The sequence below is a fragment of the Sciurus carolinensis genome, chromosome 1 (assembly GCF_902686445.1).
Source record: "Sciurus carolinensis chromosome 1, mSciCar1.2, whole genome shotgun sequence".
NCBI classification, from domain to species: Eukaryota; Metazoa; Chordata; class Mammalia; order Rodentia; family Sciuridae; genus Sciurus; species Sciurus carolinensis.
In genome coordinates this window covers 20,236,819-20,255,864 of record NC_062213.1, presented here as the reverse complement: position 1 = coordinate 20,255,864, position 19,046 = coordinate 20,236,819, and the positions used below count along the sequence as shown (strand labels likewise).

At 40.9% G+C, this 19,046-nt stretch overlaps 1 protein-coding gene across 1 annotated transcript in view; it reads right to left on the bottom strand.

Annotated features, from left to right (window-relative positions):
* The window catches only part of Sntb1 (syntrophin beta 1), a 244,176-nt gene that overhangs the window by 77,128 nt on the left and 148,002 nt on the right, over window positions 1–19,046 (bottom strand). The window contains exon 3 of the mRNA XM_047557284.1: window positions 17,623–17,830. Coding sequence (XP_047413240.1) covers window positions 17,623–17,830 — 208 coding nt within the window. The remainder of the gene's footprint in view (window positions 1–17,622; window positions 17,831–19,046) is intronic.

Sequence of the window (19,046 nt, the reverse complement as noted above, 5' to 3'; positions counted from 1 at the left end):
GGGGCTCTCCAGTTTACACAGTACTCTCACGTGCGTCGTTGGTTGTCACCATTTACAGGAGCTCAGAGAGGCTGCCAGTGGTTTGTGCAAGAAGGAACAGCTTGAAGGAGTAGAATGAGGCTGAGACAGTGCCTTTTGGGTTCAGTGTTCCTCGTTCATCTACAGTGTCACAGTGGGACCCTTGTTCCCCAAGTGCTCGGGAGAAATAGTGAAATAGAGGGCAAAATCATTTATCCTTTCTGGGCCTCAGTTTTCTCACCTATAATATGCAGCAATTGGAACAAATTTAAGAGAGATACCCTGTCCTCAGTAGCATGACTGGATTTACGACCAAATTTCTCAACTCCTCAAACAGTTCAACCAACCTGCCCTAATCTAGGAGCCAGAAAGAGAGCCAGGCCCTCTGGGTGCGGCAACAAATCGGACACATTCCTTTCTCTGGCATATTATGTCTCCCAGAATGTGCCAGCAGAAATTTTTCACACAACTGCCTTTTGAAAAATTGTTGCAAAGGCCAGAGTAGCATGCCCTTTTGTGCCCTGGCTCTGGCCTGCCATCCCTTGAAAAAAACAGACAACACGGCACTGCCTTGAAATGTCACCAAAGTTTTTGTGGTCAGTGCCACATTGCCATGCCTGGAGGTCTTAAATCTACTGTTACTCAACAGCAGGCCTTATCAGCTTCCTTTAGATAATAAAAGCCATTACCTGACTCTTCCAACATTTCAACTTTCCACCGTATTTCATAGTTCATAAAGCACATTTCTGATGTGGAGGAGTTTTTTTATTTAAGAGAAGATATAAGAGCATGCTTTTTTCTGTCCCTTACTTGCTTATTATTTCTCAAAAGCCACGAGATGGTCATTCTGCAACACAGTTCTTCTAATTGCCCACGTCTGTGAAATGCCTGTGCACTGGGCGTCTTGTTGTCCCTGTCTGCCCCTCATCGCCATCTCCCTGTGCATCTGGCCTTAGTACTGCAAGTGCCAGGGTTAAAATGTGCGCCATGCAACTCATTAGTTGCACATTAGTAGCAGAGCCAAGAAGCAGCATGATGGATCCAACTATGTGTGTGAGCTCAGGTCAGAGTCTCAACTGAGGACTCATGGGATGCAAAGGTCAGCAGCTTGGCATCAGCTCCTGAGCACACACAGAGCACGTCTTACTCCAGGGAGTCACTGGGGAAGTCAACTAATATGGGGCCCTGTTAAGAACGGAGGGGAGGGAAAGTCCCCTTGCAGGACTCACAGGGCTTTATTGTTATGAAGTGCCTTTCTGCTCACGTGAAGAATTTATTGGGTTTATCACCAAAATAAGAGAAAGTTGGACATCCAAATGGCATTATCATATTTCTGGGAATGAAATACCCTTCATCAGGGATCCAAGTGAGCAGCCTCAAGGTTGGGCTGAACGATTTAAAGCACGTCTGTTTAGGCCCAAATGTCATGTTTACCATCTGAAGAACACAAACTGGTTTCAATCTAAAGGAGGTAAAATGTTGAGAGTGCGGGTTTCCCCTTCCTAATTTATTTTCTTCCTTTCTTTCCTTTTCATTTCTTCCTTTCCTACCAATCTTTTCCTTAACTGTATGTAGTCATAAATAGTCCTTTAAAAACTAAATGTTCTTCTCAGAGTGCGGTCTCAAATCATCCCCTGTAATTAATCATTTGGTGCCTCATGTTATGGGTGAGAAAACTGAGGCCCGATGACCTGTTTTTTTGGAGGAAAACAAGCCCTAATAGTGGAAAAATTTTATTAAGTAAGAAAGACTTCCACACATCTCTAGGACTGCCATCATTCAAAGTAGTCATTTAACAGTACATTTGGGGTAGGAATGTCAAATTTTCCTTTTGTCTAAGTGTAGAACAATGAGGTTTAGCATTTGGTGATTGTCTAAATGATTACCTGACCCAATGCTAGTGATTAAAATCAGCTTGATTTTTGTAGTCTTGGTTTGAAAGAGCAAAATGAGCAAACAAACAATACAACTTCTCGTTGAAAATGACAGAGTATGCAGGGCTCACATTTTCATGTGTCACTTAAAAATAAAAGGTCAAACTCATCATTCCAACAGTGGAGATCAGTTTTCTTGTCAGCACAATTCAAAGAGTAGTTTTTATTCTCAACAGTCACACCTTTTCCTGGCAGAATTCCAATAAGTTCTTTGCACCGTAACCGCCTTGAGGCTCCCACAACAAGAGCGACGATGCTTTACTTGTGTTCTTCATGACAGGGAATGTGGTTCCTGTAGACCCGACAGCCCATCTTCCCAAACTGGGTCCCCAGCCTTGCACACAGTCCCATGCTCACTCCATCAAGTGAACAGTGCTCTGGTAGTAAATGGTGTAGAATCAGGGAGCTCTTAGGGATGTTAAAGGAAACAATGAATATGAAATTACTCCATAAAGCACCAAGCAAATATTTAGTTGTGCGGTTATAATTCCTTTAGTTCTTCGAGCTGAGATACCAAGGAAGAACATTTTTGTAGGATGAGATATTGGAGTGTTGGCTTCCAAATCTACTTTGGCACCACACAGAAGGCCCTAGACTGTACTTCATAAAAACCAATATGCTTCAGTTCGAACTTTTTAAAAGAAAGAGAATTCTGAGTGCACAAATTCATATATACTTGGTGAAGACTGAATTAATACGTACAGCTCAGAAGAACTAGTAGTGAAATAGAACAGAGCACCTGGCTCTGGTGGTAAACACTCAAAAATGATACTAAATCCTTTTGCAAAGGAAGTTACAGCATTCAGCTTCTTCATGCATTTTGAATGAAGCAAACTGTTGGTCAGCCTTGGTTGGCACAGTAGCATGCCCAACCTCCTCCCTGTTCACTTTCAGGTCCCTAGCTCAGTGAAGTGGGAGCTATTTTATGTAGATGGGGAGGGTGCTAAGCTGAGTGGAGCAGAATAAAAGTGAAAGAGAGAGAGAGAATATATATGGACCACGGGGGAATGCCCATGTTGTAGATTTTCATGCCTTGCTAAGGAATTGTCTCTGAAGACAAATCCGAAGAATTCTAAAAATGCAGCAGAGCAGCATAAGAATGAAGGTACATTTACCTAAGGGTGTTGCTAAGAAAGGCAGTAACACCTGAATGCATATATTCAGCGCCCCAGCCACCCAAGATTAATGGCTATTCTTAAATGAGGCCATGCATCTTGTGGCTTCTGCCTTTGCCCATGCTAGTCCCACAACTCAGAGAGTCTTTCTCTACCTCATCTTTAAGATTCAGCTTAAGACGTTTCTTGGTTTCCCAGGTCAAGGAACTGATTCTTTCCTTCGAGTCCTCATAGATTTAATGCAGAAATACAGGATAGCACACGCCATTCTCTATTTGACATTCTTAGTTTGCATGTTCATCTTCTCCACTTGTCTGGGAGTTCCTTGAGAACCCCTCTGCATCTCCAATCTATTGCCTTGACCATTATAAATAATTACTTAACAGCAGTCTCCTCCTCCCTTAGTACATAGTGCCCATTCCCTGTCGGGTGGTTTCACTGAACTGCCTACATGTTATTCACCTTCCCTACTGGCAGGGAGACGCCACGGCAGTGTCCATGTTGTTTACCATCTCGGTCGCAGAACTGATGACTGCTTGCCTGTTCCGTGTACTCAATAGATATTTACCAAAAGAATGAATTACAGGTGCTGAATAACATTTAGTAAATGGCTAAGCAAATAACTAGCCAAACATTTTCAATTTTAAAAATCATGGTATCATTTATAAGCAAAAAGATGTTCAACCTCTAAAAGATATAGATAAATAAATTAAAAAAAACCCCGAGATTCTTGTGACAGTTCTATTTTGGCCTTAACACCTGTTAGACTCTGTTTACATTTCAACCTAATAATTATTCAAATGATATACTTGAAGCTTAGGGCAGAGGCAAAACAATGTGGCAAAAGATCAAATGATAAAAACCCTTGTGCCAGGAGAAGTTTTTTCTACATTTCCAGAAAACTGTCTGCTTCCAATCCACTACTATCAATTATTTTTAAGGTCCTTGTTTGTTACAGGAAAAGTTTAATGATATATTCATGCCCATGTTTATAGCAGCACAACTGACAATACCAAACTATGGAACCAGCCCAACTATGAAATGGATGAATGGATTAAGAAAATTTTGTATATATATACAATGGAGTTCTATTCAGCCATAAAAAAGCCAAAATTACGTCATTTGTAGGGAAATGGATGGAACTTGAGACTATTATGTTAAAGGAGATGTGTCAAACTCTGATAGTTTTCTCTGTTATGTGGAAGCCGAAGAGGAAAAGGAAAAGAAAGGTAGTAGGGGATCTCATAAAAATTGAAGGGAGATCATGGGAGGAGTAGAAGAAAGGGAACAGGGGGACGGAGGAGGAAAAGAAAAGGGGAAGTGCTTGGGAATGATATTGGCCAAGTTATTGTTATAGTGTGTGCATGTACACACATGCAACAAATCCCACCATTATGTACAACTACAAAGCACCAATAAAAATCTGGAAAATAACCCAGAAGTCTTAAGTAGAAAGAGGAGAAAGCAACAAAATATACCTGCATGGGTTAGTTTCCACAAAAGTCATCAAAAACCCTAAGCTTCCCACAGATACTTCCTTCAACTTCTGACCTCTTTTAGTGAAGAGACAGACAGGAATTTTGAAGATATTATTTTATGCCTTTGTTAAAAACTCATTTTTATGCATTTATTAATAATTGTCTTATTTAACCAAGTTTATGTACAATTTAGAAAGGTTTTTTTTATAATTTACAGTTAATTAAATATGGAATTATTTCTATAAGATTGTTAAAAGGGTCTTGGTTTAAATTATATCCATATACATATGAATTTCACATTCCATGTCCTGGGAAAGTGGGATCGGTCTACATACTTTGACTTATGACCTCTCTTATATACATCAAATAACACTTTTGTTGTTGTTGTTTTCAAGTAACACACTCTTTATTCAAGGATTTTTTTTCTGTGAGATTAAGCGGTGGGTCACATAAGACCCATTCAAAGCTTTCAAATCTTCCCTGTTTTTGAAGACAAGTTCAGGCCTGATGTTCCCCTTCAACCTTTTCCTGGAAATCCCAGTTCACACTGGTTTTATTTCAGCAGTTTTATTGTTGGGTATACATTTGGATTCCTCATTAAATTCAGTTTTTACACCAGCACTTATAGAAGATCTTTGGCCTTTATTGACTCATTTACTACAGTTTTTATTTTGTGTGACCCTGAATGCTGATGACCCACTGTCATTTGTAATTTTGCTGAGGGCTGGTTCTGAAAGTATGCGCTGACCCCAGGATTGAAGAAGCAGCCGGGTGCTCCGTGGGGCACGTCAGCATAGCTTTGCTGTGCTGCCCTTGTGGAAAGTCATTAAAAGCACACTCCACGCTGGGAAGCTTGGTTTCTTCCAGGAAAATGGCCTAAAAAGCCCAAACAACAATACCGATGATGATAACTCTAGGAAAGTGACAGTTCTGTGCCAGGAAATTGAAGTTGGAGATAAATTAAAGATGAGAATATTGAGTTGGTAAGTCTGAGCCCTGTGACACGTCAATAGTTTAGCGAAAGGACCAGTGAAAATACTTTTCACTGTACTTACTAGAGGAAGATTTGTAGAGGTGTTTAGGAGCTTTCACAAGCTGGAGATTTCTAAAGGCTGCCACACAAGTTCCATTCCAAAAAACATTCCTCAGAAGTAAGGACCACCTTTCCAATAAGATGTGCAAACTAGAGGGCTGATTGTCTCACCTGCTGCATTAAATGTATGATGCTCTGTGCCCAGTCCTGTGCCAGATGCTGCACAGAAAATACCTCATTTAAGACATATCAGTTCTCTTTTAAGGTAGGTGTTAATCTTTCTTTCTTTCTTTCTTTCTTTCTTTCTTTCTTTCTTTCTTTCTTTCTTTCTTTCTTTCTCTTTCTTTCTCTCTCTCTTTCTCTCTTCTTTCTTTTCCTTCCTTCCTTCCCTCCCTCCCTCCCTCCCTCCTTCTTTTCTTCCTTCCTTCCTTTCTTTCTTTCTTTCTCTTTCTTTTCTTTCTCTCTCTCTTTCTTTCCTCCCTCCCTTCCTTCCTTCCTTCCTTCCTTCCTTCCTTCCTTCCTTCAGACCAAAAACTCAGGATTACAAATACTAGGAAACTTTCTTACAGTTTCCTAACAAACTGTAAGAAACAAAGTGGGGATTAAAGTGGGGATTTGTAAGCAACAAAGTGGGGATTAAAATCTAAGTAGGTCCTTGTCTAACCACTCTTCTTCCCTTATATTATGCTGTTATTTCAACCTCCATCATATTTCTTCACTTTTTCTGTATTCATCCTACAAGTTCTTATTGGACTTATTAGACTCCAACCTTATTTCCATGTACCCAAATCCACCTTAGTCAAAATGCTTGTTGCCTGAATTCAGCAGTTAAGATGCAGTCAATTAAATTGTGCAGCAGACTTTAGCACACACCCACAAGCACCCTTCTTCTCTACCTACACCAGGGATAGTTTTGTGTTTTGTGTACTGACACTTTTGACCTCAGGGTACCTTAGTGTGTGTTGGGAGACTGGGCACACCAAGTGAATGAATGTTCACCTCAAGATTCTGTGAAACACCCAGGCATGTCCTCCAACTGCATCTTCACTGAGGAAGTCCCTAGCATATGTATTTCCAGTGCCTCTGACAAAAATCCAATTGAGTTAATTTGCATTTTCTGTCCACACCCCCTAGTGGGGTTACCAATGATCTATAAAGCAGTATTACAGGTTGACAGCTAACTAGGGAAAAGAGGATGGAGTAAAGAGTCTAGGAAATCGACAACTAAGAAGACGCAGACTGTATTTCCCACAAGAATTAGTCGGCTTGTATGTGAAGCAGGGAATAAGAGAAGAAGTGAGGAATGGGGAAGTGGAGGGTAGGAGCTCAGAGTTTAGATGACCAACACAGTTGCATGTTTTAGGAGCCATGATGGATTAGTTTGACAAACAAGCATGACAATACACATTGCCAGGGCTTTTCTAGAAGCCTATTTGAACAGGAGGAAAGTGCTAATTATACTTAGGAGAAAACAGGCATTGGCTAATGAATTATTACTAGAAGCCAACTCCTCCTCCTGATGCTCCTCAAGGTTTTGCTTTTCTGTTCTCTCTCATTTTTCCAGAGATCTCTTCCACTTTGGAACTTTTCCTCTCCAGGAGGTTTTCCTCATCTCTGTCCCTACCTCTGTCCTCATCAAAGTTCCAGATGCTCCAGTGGCAAAAGAGCAATGGCAGAATCAGCATTCACGTAATTCGAAATAGTTCTGCTAATGCTTTACGTGTATGGTGAGGTGCACTCAGGAAGAGTCAAATATGCCCTGGGCCGTGAAAGTCAGACAGAGGTGAGTTTTTCCCTCACATCTATTGCAAACTGGCTGCATAACTATGGCCAAGTACCATACAATTGCCAATTCATACTCTATCATTTTTGCTCTATCTCCTATTTCAGCTCTAGAGCTCTGTAAGAATTCATAGTTCTTAGAGCCCATAGAATAAGTAAACGTGTATCTGAGCCGTATTTCCTGGGGGTAACAAAGCCACTGGCAAGCTGAGTGAAGAGCTCTCATATTCTGACTTTCAATCTAGTATTACATTAAAAAGGATGATAAATTCATGGAAAGTAAAGGACAGCAATTCAAACACACCTGCATCTCACACAAAAAAACTTTTTTGAGAAACTTGACATTTTCAAGTGAGGAAATCCCTAAATTACAGAGAGTTCATGATCTAAGAATTTTCCTGTGAAATAATGACTGTTTAGAACACATGAGAAATGAGAGCCAGGTGCTTGAGTTCCTTCTCCCCCATTCCACCAATCCCCAGAAAAGCCATGTAGAAGACATGTGGCAAATTCTACTTTATTCTCAGAGATAATGTGTCACAGTGTCTACTGGTAACAGGGATTGATGTCCTGGTCAGTACCACTAGTCCACTGCCCCATTCATTTCAAAGACATGGGTTGGTGAGGTCTCAGACACTCTCGAGGCACCAGAGTTACAGACCTAAATAAACCATCTTTTTTCTTTGCAGGGTGGAAACCTGCAGGTCAAAAGCAGACCAGGGAATGTTTTAGGGCCCCTCTCTGAATTATCAGGACAGAGAAATGAGTGGGGTAATTATGAGAGTCCTGTTTGACTTCCATAAATTTCCTCACCTTCGTCTTGATGCAGGTTATAGGCAGTTATGGATATTGTTAGGTCAGATTCTAGAACGCCAATTACACCTGTATGTAATCCCTAATGGTAAATAAAATCAATATAAAAATGTCAAATTTACTTACTTGATAAACCGGGAAAGCCAATTCAGCCTACAAAACGTGAAAATGCCAACTGTGCTAAATTGCATTGCTTGGGAAATATTGCAGCCCAGTCCCATTAGGAGTAATAAAAAGCCCAAAAAACCAAAAATGTAAGGTTGCAAAGGGACTCTGAAAGTGTCGTTTGGGAATTTCAAAGCATCAAAAGATAATTATTCCATCCTGTGAGAGAGGAAGAGCAAGGAAATGCCAAGTGAGCTATTAGAATTTTAAGAAAAGCTACACTTCTTGGTGGTGCTTATAAGCTTCAACATGTCCCAGACTGCTCACCATGTTCACCTCTTTCCCACCTAAAGACCTGAGGTACATCTGCTGAAGTTTCCTCCCTCATGGGAACACACCAGTGGTTAGAGTAGTTAATATTGGTCCTGCACCAAAATGTTCTTTATTAGGACACTGGACCCAAATCACACATGAATATTGACTATTCATGGCTTCACTCTTTTCAAGAGAATTACCCTTGCATGATAGGAGTGGCCTCTCTCTACCTCCAGGTAGTCCACAGTCAATGGGCAGACAGCATCCTGGCTCCTTTGGCTTCAGATGGGAGAGCTCTGTGGCCAAGCACACTCTAGAGCTCCAGGTGGGTGAGGCCTCAGCTGTATTTCAGCTGGTACCACATCTTTATTTAGCCTCCTCCTTGTCTTTCCTGCTTCACTCACTTCCTTACAGGCTGTACCTAAAAGCCTCCCTCAGCAAATCACTCCCTCACAACCTCCATCTCAGGCTGAAGACATGGACGGAGGTAAGGTCTAATGGTCACTGGAAGCCTAAAGTGGCCTTGACATCTTTGAGCCTCAGATGGTCCCAAAGGACTCTTGGGGAATTCTACTCTCATTGAAAGGAGACCCACCCAGTAGGAATTGTGTCATCCAGCTAGTTCTCATAGCTGCCAGGCCAGGTTAAGGACTGCACCTGGTCCTCAACCTAAGACAGTTGCCTTCCATAACAATCTGAAAGAGCACTCAAACAAACCAGCTGCGTCCTTCTGTGGGAAAAGAAGGGCACCTCCCCTTCTTGTTCCTACAAAGCCTGCTTCCCACACTTCTACTGTTTCACTCTGCTGTGTGGCAACATGCAAATCATGGCCCATGAGGTCCACCTTCCCCAGGCTGTGAGGACATGCTACCAATCTCATCCGTCCAGGGTGGGGTATTGCGTATTCAACCATCTCGCCCTGGTTAGGATGGAAAATACTTCTCTCACCAATAGAGCGAATACAAAGGAACCAGAATAATCATATTTTTCTATTTTATGGAGCAAGGACCATCTGTAATGTACTATAATAAAGTAACACAAAGGTTAGCAAAATATACCAGCCATACCATCCGTCTTGGGGAGATATCTATGGCTACCTGGAGTTCTACTGCCTGCTCTAAAGAGATGGAAGCAAGCCCACGTGCAGTTGTGTGAAGCAGTCCACCAGGAGTGAGAAGGACCTGCTCCCACTGCTCTCGAACGGGCAGCTCTGACGTCTCCACCTTGGTGGGAGCAGCTCGTGTTGTGAGTTGCGCGGCTCAAACAAAGGGAGCACAGTCTCATCCTTCCATGGCGGCTGCCTCTGCCAACCACCCATCTCCATCTGAGTTCTCTGATGTTTTATTTCAGAGAATGGAAAGATGGGGGCAGTTTGAATCAAATCCATACTGGCACATTTAATTTAAACATTTATAGCAAAAGACTAACATGAAGATACCCAAGCTGTTGCCAGGTTTTGCTCAGTCTGGTTCCATCTCAGAGGTGATTCATTCAGGAACTTGATGACTGCTTTTTAAAGCAACACAACAAGCCTATTAGCACTTAATTGCATTAACAGTCTGTGTTTTCTAGCATAACCAACAGTCTTGATTTAGGGATGATGCAAGCCAGGGGTAGCCTGAATAGTTCTATTTCTATCTCTTATCAGATGGGAGTTCCCTCAGGTCAGAGACTATTTTCTCCCTGGAAGAAGTGGTGGGAAATTCCAACTTAGGTGATTTTCAGGCAGATGGTGGGGCTGATATATTTAGAGACTCCAGAAATATCATTCCATTAATTACACTGTCAGGATCTTGATTACCACCAGCCTGCTTTACTTAGGTCAGACCTATTTTACATTCACACTTGAGATTCTTTTAATATAGTTGGGTAATACAGCTAGCAAATAAAATTACTTGTTTATATTTGGGGTGTGGATCAAAAAAATCACTATCATTAGAACTGAAAACTAATAGTAGTACAAAGTATGTGAGAAAACAGAACATGTGGACATACATATACATATACACTCATATACACATATATAGAGCTATATGTTTACATAGACAAATAGAAATAAATAATGACGGATAAATGAATGAATAGATAAGATAGATTAAATGGATAGAAAGATGATGAATATCTGATAGAGAGATACACAGAGGGAACCAGTGAGATCAAGATAGGTGGTTTTGCTGGGTGCAATGGTACACATTTGTAATTCCAACAACTCAGGAGGTTGGGGCAGGAGCATCACAAGTTCAAAACCAGCCTCAGCAGCTTAGTGAGGTCCTCAACAACCTAGTGAGAATGTGCTGGGGCTGGAGCTGAGTGGTTAAGCACCCCTGAGTTCAATCCCTGGGAGAGAGAGAGAGAGAGAGAGAGAGAGAGAGAAGCAGTCTTGCTTTTGCACAGCAGTACTAGACTGTAAAAATGACTGTGAAAGCTAAAACCACACTAAATGATCTTTATCATTATCAGTTGGAAAAGTTAGGGTTGTTGCATGCCCTTTATATTTTTTAATCAAAATATTACAAAACTTTGGGCTGGGGAGATAGCTCAGTCGGTAGAGTGCTTGCCTTGCAAGCACAAGGCCCTGGGTTCGATCCCCAGCACCGCAAAAAAAAAAGAAAAAAAAAAGTTACAAAACTGATTTACACTTATACATATGTAGAGAAATGAAAATTTAGTAAAATTAATGTTTACTTAGAAATCTATAAACATTAGAAATATTGGGAAAAATGCTTTATTTCCTGATAAAAATGTATCATCAGTATTTTGAACAGAGCTTGTTGCTTTCTTTGCCTCATACAATTCATGAGACAGGAAAGCATCTGTTCTATACGTTGGCACGTTGGCAGACTGTCATATCCTTTCTGAATTTGGATCAGCTAGCAACCAGGCATCATTTGCACTTTCAATGATGTGAAATATCTCCGAGCGTTCCTTCAGTGAGAAGTCATCACCTGCATCACTTCCTCTGGAGTCACTGCATCCTCTGTTTACAGCTACTCTCTTCACCTATGGTTGTAGGTTCACTTTCACTGAGTTCCGACTATATAACAGCATCAACATTCGTGCTGCCAACTCTCTTCCATAATTATGTTAGTTTTTGGTTCAAATTTCACTTCTAGCATTATCACTTTCCATTCCTTTACTGCAATCTTTGTTGAACAACTTTCTACTATCCATTTTTATAACATGTCATATTTCGTATTGGGAACAAGGAGGAAACACAACTATACACTTTGCTGTCTCTGTGTGGACTGACTTTGAAAGAAGGGATGTGCTTGGTCACTGGTCATAATCACACCTGCTAACTGCATAGTGATTTGTTGAGTGAGGAGCCAGTGGCACAGTTTGTACTTATGAGTTTATTTATATTTAATAAATCATGACAACTAAAATTCATTCATGGGTAGGAAATGTGCAAAGCAAGGCCAGTAGTGTGTGTGTGTGTGTGTGTGTGTACAGATTGTCTTCCTTAACATTAAGATGTTTTCAGTCTCTGTAAGACCTGTTCTTAGAATATCTAGCATAGAAAACTAGAAAGAAAAGAAGAAAGGAAAAGGATTATTGTGAAGAAAATTTGAGGAGGGTCCTAAGCAGAGATGTCTGATTGACATGGAGTTTCCTCAGAAAATTTGGAATGGAACCACCCATTTGACTCAGTTATCCCACTCTTCAGTATATACTCAAAAGACTTAAAATTATCATACTACAGTGACATAATCACATCAACGTTTACAGCAGCTCAATTCACAATAGCTAAGCTATCAAACCAACCTAGATGCCCTTCAACTGATGAATGGATAAATAAAATGTGGTATACATACACAATGGAGTATTACTCGACCATAAAGAAGAATGAAATTATAGCATTTGCTGGTAATTGGATAGAACTGGAGACTGTCATGCTAAGTGAAATAAGCCAAACCCAAAAAAACCAAAGGTCAAATGTTTTCTCTGATATGTGGATGCTGACACACAGTAAGAGTGGGGAGAATATGAGTTCATTGGATTAGACAAAGGGGAATGAAGGGAGGTGGGTGGATGGGAATAGGAAAGACAGTAGAAAGAATCAGAGATAACTTTGCTTTGTTCGTATATGAATACACGACTGGTGTGGCTCCACATTGTGTACAACTGCAAGAACGGGATCCTAATTAGAATAAGTTATATTCCACGTGTGTATAATATGTTAAAATACACTCTACTGTCATGTATACATAAAAAGAACAAATAAAAAAGAATGAAAAGGAAGAACAGAGAAGAACATCTCTCCCTGATTTTCTTATTTTTGTGTCAGGAAGGAAAGGAGTTGAAGATAGGGGATGGATGTGGATGAGAGCAAATAGGAGATTTTAGTAGTGTTCCCCTTCCCAGGTTTTACAATCGTAAAGGAAGAATTTGAATTACCTTTATATGTCTCACAGTTACGAAACTTTGCTTTTGATCTGTTATGAGAGGGGACTCTGGGAAGTCTTACTCACATGGACAGATGTTTCCCAGGCCCTTTATTAGCTCAGCTTAGTGGAAGGTGTGGGGTTTTGGAGTTGGAAGGAGAAGGTGAAATTCTAGCTCTGCCATGTGCTATAGGAGTGATCTTAGGAACATCTGTCAGATTCCCCACAATGACCTCATAGGATTGGGATTATTAAAGCTCATTGTCTGAAAAAGACTTAGCACATAATAAATGTGAATTACCAACATTTTTTTCCTTCACTAACACCACAGGGAAGCACGGCTATAGAAAAGTTCCATTTGAAAGAATCTGAAATGGGAATGAATAAGGTCGGGAAATGAACTTGAATCTCAGAGCTCCTGACTGAATTTTGTTTTGCTGTGCTGTGTTTTTGCATTTTTAATCTGAAAAGAAATTGGTGCAAATGGAGAAACCATGTGAAGTAAAGCAAAGGCAATGGATGATGAACAGAGCATGAAAGAACCCCGTGATTCCTCCACGGCCCTGATAATTATTCTTTTTCTATGTAATCAGATAGTTCCAACCTAGCTTGTTGTTTCCTTTCTGAAACTGGACCATTGAAAACTTGATGCATAGATAACTGAAAAGATGAAAAAAAATAGTTGAAAAATGTTTGAGGCCTGAAGCATTTTACAGTTTGGGGTAGGAATCAGTATTGAAGCCAATAGGAGGTGAGAAAGACTTTTCATTGAAGTGCTTGGTCCACCTAGGGGCAACAGTGCTTCCAGATAAAAGCAGTACCTGACTCACTAGTGTGGCTCAGAGGACCCAGAGGTCAAGAAACAAGGGAAATGGCCCCAGTTCCAGGCCTGCACTGATCTTGTCACCTCAGAGACTAGAGGATGTCTCCTGGAGTCCAAGGAAAGATCAAGTAACTGTAGTGGATGAATTGTAGGGGATTCTTTAAGAAATTGAATTTAAAAAAAAATTAGATCACAGCCTTGTCCTGCTCTCTCAAGATTTCTGCATCCCAGTTTTGAATGTGACTATAGATAAAACATCTTCCATTCTCTGGGGCCCAGAGTCCTCATGTGGAAGAAGAAAAGGTTGAGTTATATACCACCTTTAAGTCCCCTCCTCTCTGATTTTGTGTATGAAGGCTCCCTCCTACCCACCAAGTCAAATTTAAACCATTCTGTTCAGCTTTAAAGATCTTCTATAACTCAGGAAGCCAGGTGCGCTCACTACCTTCCCCAGGATGACCCCTGCCCCCTGCAGACCAGCCCTCTGTCCTCCCTCTGGGTTGTACTAACATGGACTCCACTCTTCTCTCATTATCCTTCTGCCTGGCAGTGCAGCAAACTCTCCTGAGTCCCTGGGACCCTCATCATGTCTCAGACTACCTTGCAGACAAGAAAAATGCTAATATCAACTTTTCTTCTGGTGTAGTGTCAAGGAGACTTCAAAATTCTCAGTGAACACAATTTTAAAAAGGAAGTTGATATTGCTGTTTCATATTATTTTAGTTCATGTAAACCCCACTTCCAAAGACTTGAAATTAAGTATAATCTGCACAATCTTGTCACAGAGCTACTGTTCTTCCTCTACAAAATCAAAGCTTAACAGTTGAGGAGAAGACAAAGGACATCAATTTAAGGTAAATTATAGCTGAATATATATAGGATCACATTTTATATCTTTACAAATACCAAGCAAATTTGCTGATATTTGTGATAATATGTGAAAGCACAGTATTAAGGATTTGCCATTCATTTTAACATTTGGTTAAAAACCATTCATATTTCTCCACACCGGGATGCAATATTAAATATTTATTCAAGAAATTTCCAGATTGGATTTGTTCCCTTGGATTTGATCTATGATAATCCTCTGAGAAGTTTAAAGATGAAGGCAATAAAGGATATTCTTGCTTCTATAATGGTCCCTGATAAGTCAGCTCTGCTGTTAAGATAAGCTAGGTAATATACTTCAGGTGACATCTGTGATAATGATCTGAAATTGCATCGTTGGACAATAATATTTCAAAAACAGGAAGAACTTTTTATATGTCTTTATTACCGCTCCATGGGAATGTCTAATACTGGGGTCTACAATTATCTGGGATAAGTGAAAGACTTTGTATGGTTGTTAAGTGAAAAAATGAAAAACTTTGGAAAAATTATCAACATCACTAACAATGACACGTTAGGGTCTTTCAACTATCCAAATGGTAGCCATCTTAAATACAGTTTGTGTTTGAAGAGATGAGGCAAGAGTGGAGACCATCTCAGCTACTGGGAAGCTGTAGGAGAATGTGTGGGCCTCCCTGGGCCCCTGCAGATCCAGGCTTGGCCCTCTTCTCCCTGATTGGTGCCCTGGGAGTTTCAGTCACCTTAACAGAGCACATCACTGGGGTTCCCTGACCTCCAGCTTCCCATTAGCCTCAGCCATCAGGAAGCACCACCAGGAGAGCAGTGGTCGGGGGCTGGCAGGGTGTGGGATTCTCTCTCAGGGGCCACAGCTGGGAGTGTGAGACCCTTTTGGACAGGTGCAAGACTCATGAGTTTCAAATAACTGCCCTTCTCCTTACTTCTCTTGGTTGCTTCTCTTCTCACTGTTGTTCTCCACCTCCCATCATTTCCTTTACCTTGCTTATGTTGTATAAACCATCCCCACATTAAATCCTTTCTAGTCATCTAAGTTTCCCATCTATCTCCTGCCAGTACCCTGAAGATGTGGCCACACCTCCATTCATAGGACCACTTAAGTCCACTCAGGACCTTGACCAAGTGAAAACACTCTGCAGTACAATCAGTTTCTCCCTTGTCCTTCTGTCGTGAAAGCCTGCTGCCCCTACCGCTCTGGTACCTGGTCACTCTTTTCCTTGCAAGGTTTCCTATTTTTCCATTTGGGAACCACCCCTCCTTAAGAGTCAGTGCCCAGGACTTAGGTGAAGCCATTCTCAGTACCGACTGGAGCTCCACATATAATCCAGTAAAATCAATTAGATTTAAATTCAGGACCTGTGTTGGGACGATTGGAGCACCAAGGCCTACACTCACCGAGATAGCAAGGTGTAAGGAGAAACAAACCTGGAGCTCTCAGGCTAAGGAGGGAGGGCTTGACAGAGAATAGACCGATGAAGCAGACAAGGGAACACAGAGAGGGAGGTGTGCCCAACAGTATCATTGGAACCCTTGGATCCCAGCATGCCAGAACTTACCAGAGTCTGTATGTTTATCTCCCTTTTGCTTAAGTTGAGTTGAACTTTTCGTCACTTTCAACTGCAAGATTCCTAACTAAAAGACCTTTTCCCAATAAAAACGTGTATTTGGAGACAGTGAAAGTGGAGAGTATTCAAGACTATTGCTTTTAAAAATGTGTCAATCACTCAGATTTATGGTGTCCTTTGCAGCCAGGGCCCTGACACTGCATCCATGAAAGGCTGGCTGGGGGCTGTTTTTAGGATTCTGATGCTTCCACTCCCTGTGTCATCTCTTTAGTTCTCTAAAACTGGTAAGAGATGGGACAATGCCAAAACAAAAGACCCACTCGAGTTTGAACTCTGAGGTGCTGACCCATGCATGAACTGGTGCAAACAAAGAACAATGGTGGAAAGCAGCCGAATGCCAATGTCGTGTTCAAGTATTATTTTCAAGTGCCACTTGACGGGGCCTTCTCAGATGACAGGGTTCACTGGTAGGAAAGCTGTTATTGCGACAATCATTATTCCCATTTACGGCCTATTAGAATGTGAGTCACCAAAAGCCTAGTGTTCTTGAGCACTCAAGGTCAAATTCAAGGGACAGCAATCAGGTGTGAGGACAATGGCAAAGGTTCAATCCTTTGAAATGAAGAGCAGAAGTAACTCCCAAGAAATGGCACGAAGAGAGTTTTTCTATCACCAACACATCATATACCTTGGGAAAAGAAATAGGAGTAACAACAACAACGTGATGCAAAGGTCTTTTTCACAGCTGTCCAGGATACAGCTGTCCTCTCTGAGACAAAGACAATCTCTTCATTAGTTTTAAATACACCTCTTCTCACTCATGCCTAGCATGTGCCTGACACAGAGTAGGCGCTCATCAAAGACCACGTTTAGAACTGTTTGGTTTAAAAATACAAATAAAATACAAGGTAATATATGACTCAGCCCATAGTAGTTGCTTAAGAAATTCTTGCTTTTACTATCATTGCAATTATTTATAAATGTGTAATTCAGTCATCCCTGTGGACCCTGTGTCATTAATAAGTACGCTCATCAAAGTCCACATAAAACGTCGGTAGCAACAATATTGACTTTGCATTCCAAGGTAACAGTTCTTTTATGAGTTTGAATTACTTTCTCTGCCCTTCACATCACCATAAAAATCAAACTCTTCATCAACTCACTCATTCATCCATTCAACAATGAGTGACCACATGACACCTGCCACGTATTTGTATGTTGGGGAATCAATGTTGATAAAGATAAATTCTCTATATAGTGCATTAGGCATGCAGTCTGTTGGAATAAAGAAATCTAAATAGACTGCAAATGAAATAATCAGACTATGGAATGAGACAGGTGGTTACAAGCACGGGGAGCCAGGAAGACCATGGAGGGCGCCATTTTTCTTACCTTTTCTGCAAGCCAGCCAAGGTGCCTGATCTCTCGGCTCCCAGCAATGCCTGTTTTCCCCAGCTGCTCTCTGACCTCGGCAATCACTCGGCTCACCAGGTCACTAACATTGGAATGAATGGCACTAAACCAGGCCTGGGCCGTGGCTGAATCCTTGCTCCTTAGTATCACAGTGTGCTTTGCATCTGGAGAGTGGATTTCAAACTGCCTAAAGAAGAAGAGAGAGAAGGATTAGAAAGGTCCCTGGCAGACCGTGCCTCAGAAAGATGAGCTGATTCTTTTCTCTTTTAGACCTTTTAGACTGTCCGTTTCTCATGATTTGCCTTCATCGTCCCACTATTCATTCATTCACTCATCCTGTTCATCCACAAATGTGTACTGATTGCCCAGGCACTGGGGTATGTACAGGAAATGTCCTTGCAACCACCAAATCAACCTGAATTGAGGGTGTCTGTTATCCTTAATCCTTCTTCTTAACCAGCTTACTAGAAGTATCATATCAAGACTTCTAAACCGTGAGCTGATACTCATTCAATCCACAGAGGATTTAGTAAGATATATCACAGCTGCTACTGGCAGGAAGGAGAACAAAATATCTAGCCACATGTTCAATCCTACTGCCCAGTGTTAATCAATGGAGAATATTTCAGAAGAAAAAATTATCAAACATTGTAATCTTTAGGAACCTTGTCCGTGGTACATTTAACTACCACTTAATCCTTAGACTCCTGTAGTGAAGGAGTTAATTATCCCAGGAAGGGGTAACAGTGGGTAAGATTATTATATTTTAAACCCAACACCAAAGCTTATGCCAGAACTCAAACTGGGTCACCTAAGATACAGAGTGAGATAGCTACATACTATAATTGTGGTAAAAGGAGGAAATTCTAGACGGATACTTATAAAATTCTTAATCTGAAGTAATTCTAGATTAACACAGACTTGCACAAATAGTATGGAGAGGTACCAGGTTCCCTGCACCCAGTTTCCCCTGGGTTATATTTTACATATTATGGTTCAAAATCAAAACTGGAAACTGGCATTGTTACAACAAGAGTGTACAGTTCTGTGCCATCTTAGCATGTGTGCATTTGGTAAGCACAATGTCAAGGCTTAACACACTTCCATCACCACAAGGATCCTCCTCCAGCTACTCCTATAGTCACATGCCCCCTCCTCATCACCATCCCAAATCCTGGCAGTCACTCAACTGCTCCCTATCTCTATAATTTTGAGAAAGATACTTTTTATCACAGGGAGGAAAAAACATCTTATTTATTCCTTCATATATACCAGAAATAAGTATCATCTATTCATTCATGTTTGTATAAGAAAGATATGAGGCTTAGGAAATTCAAAACTGATTCAAATTTTCTACTTGTTTATTTCCTTTCATTCCTTAATAATATGCTAGGATTCCCTGA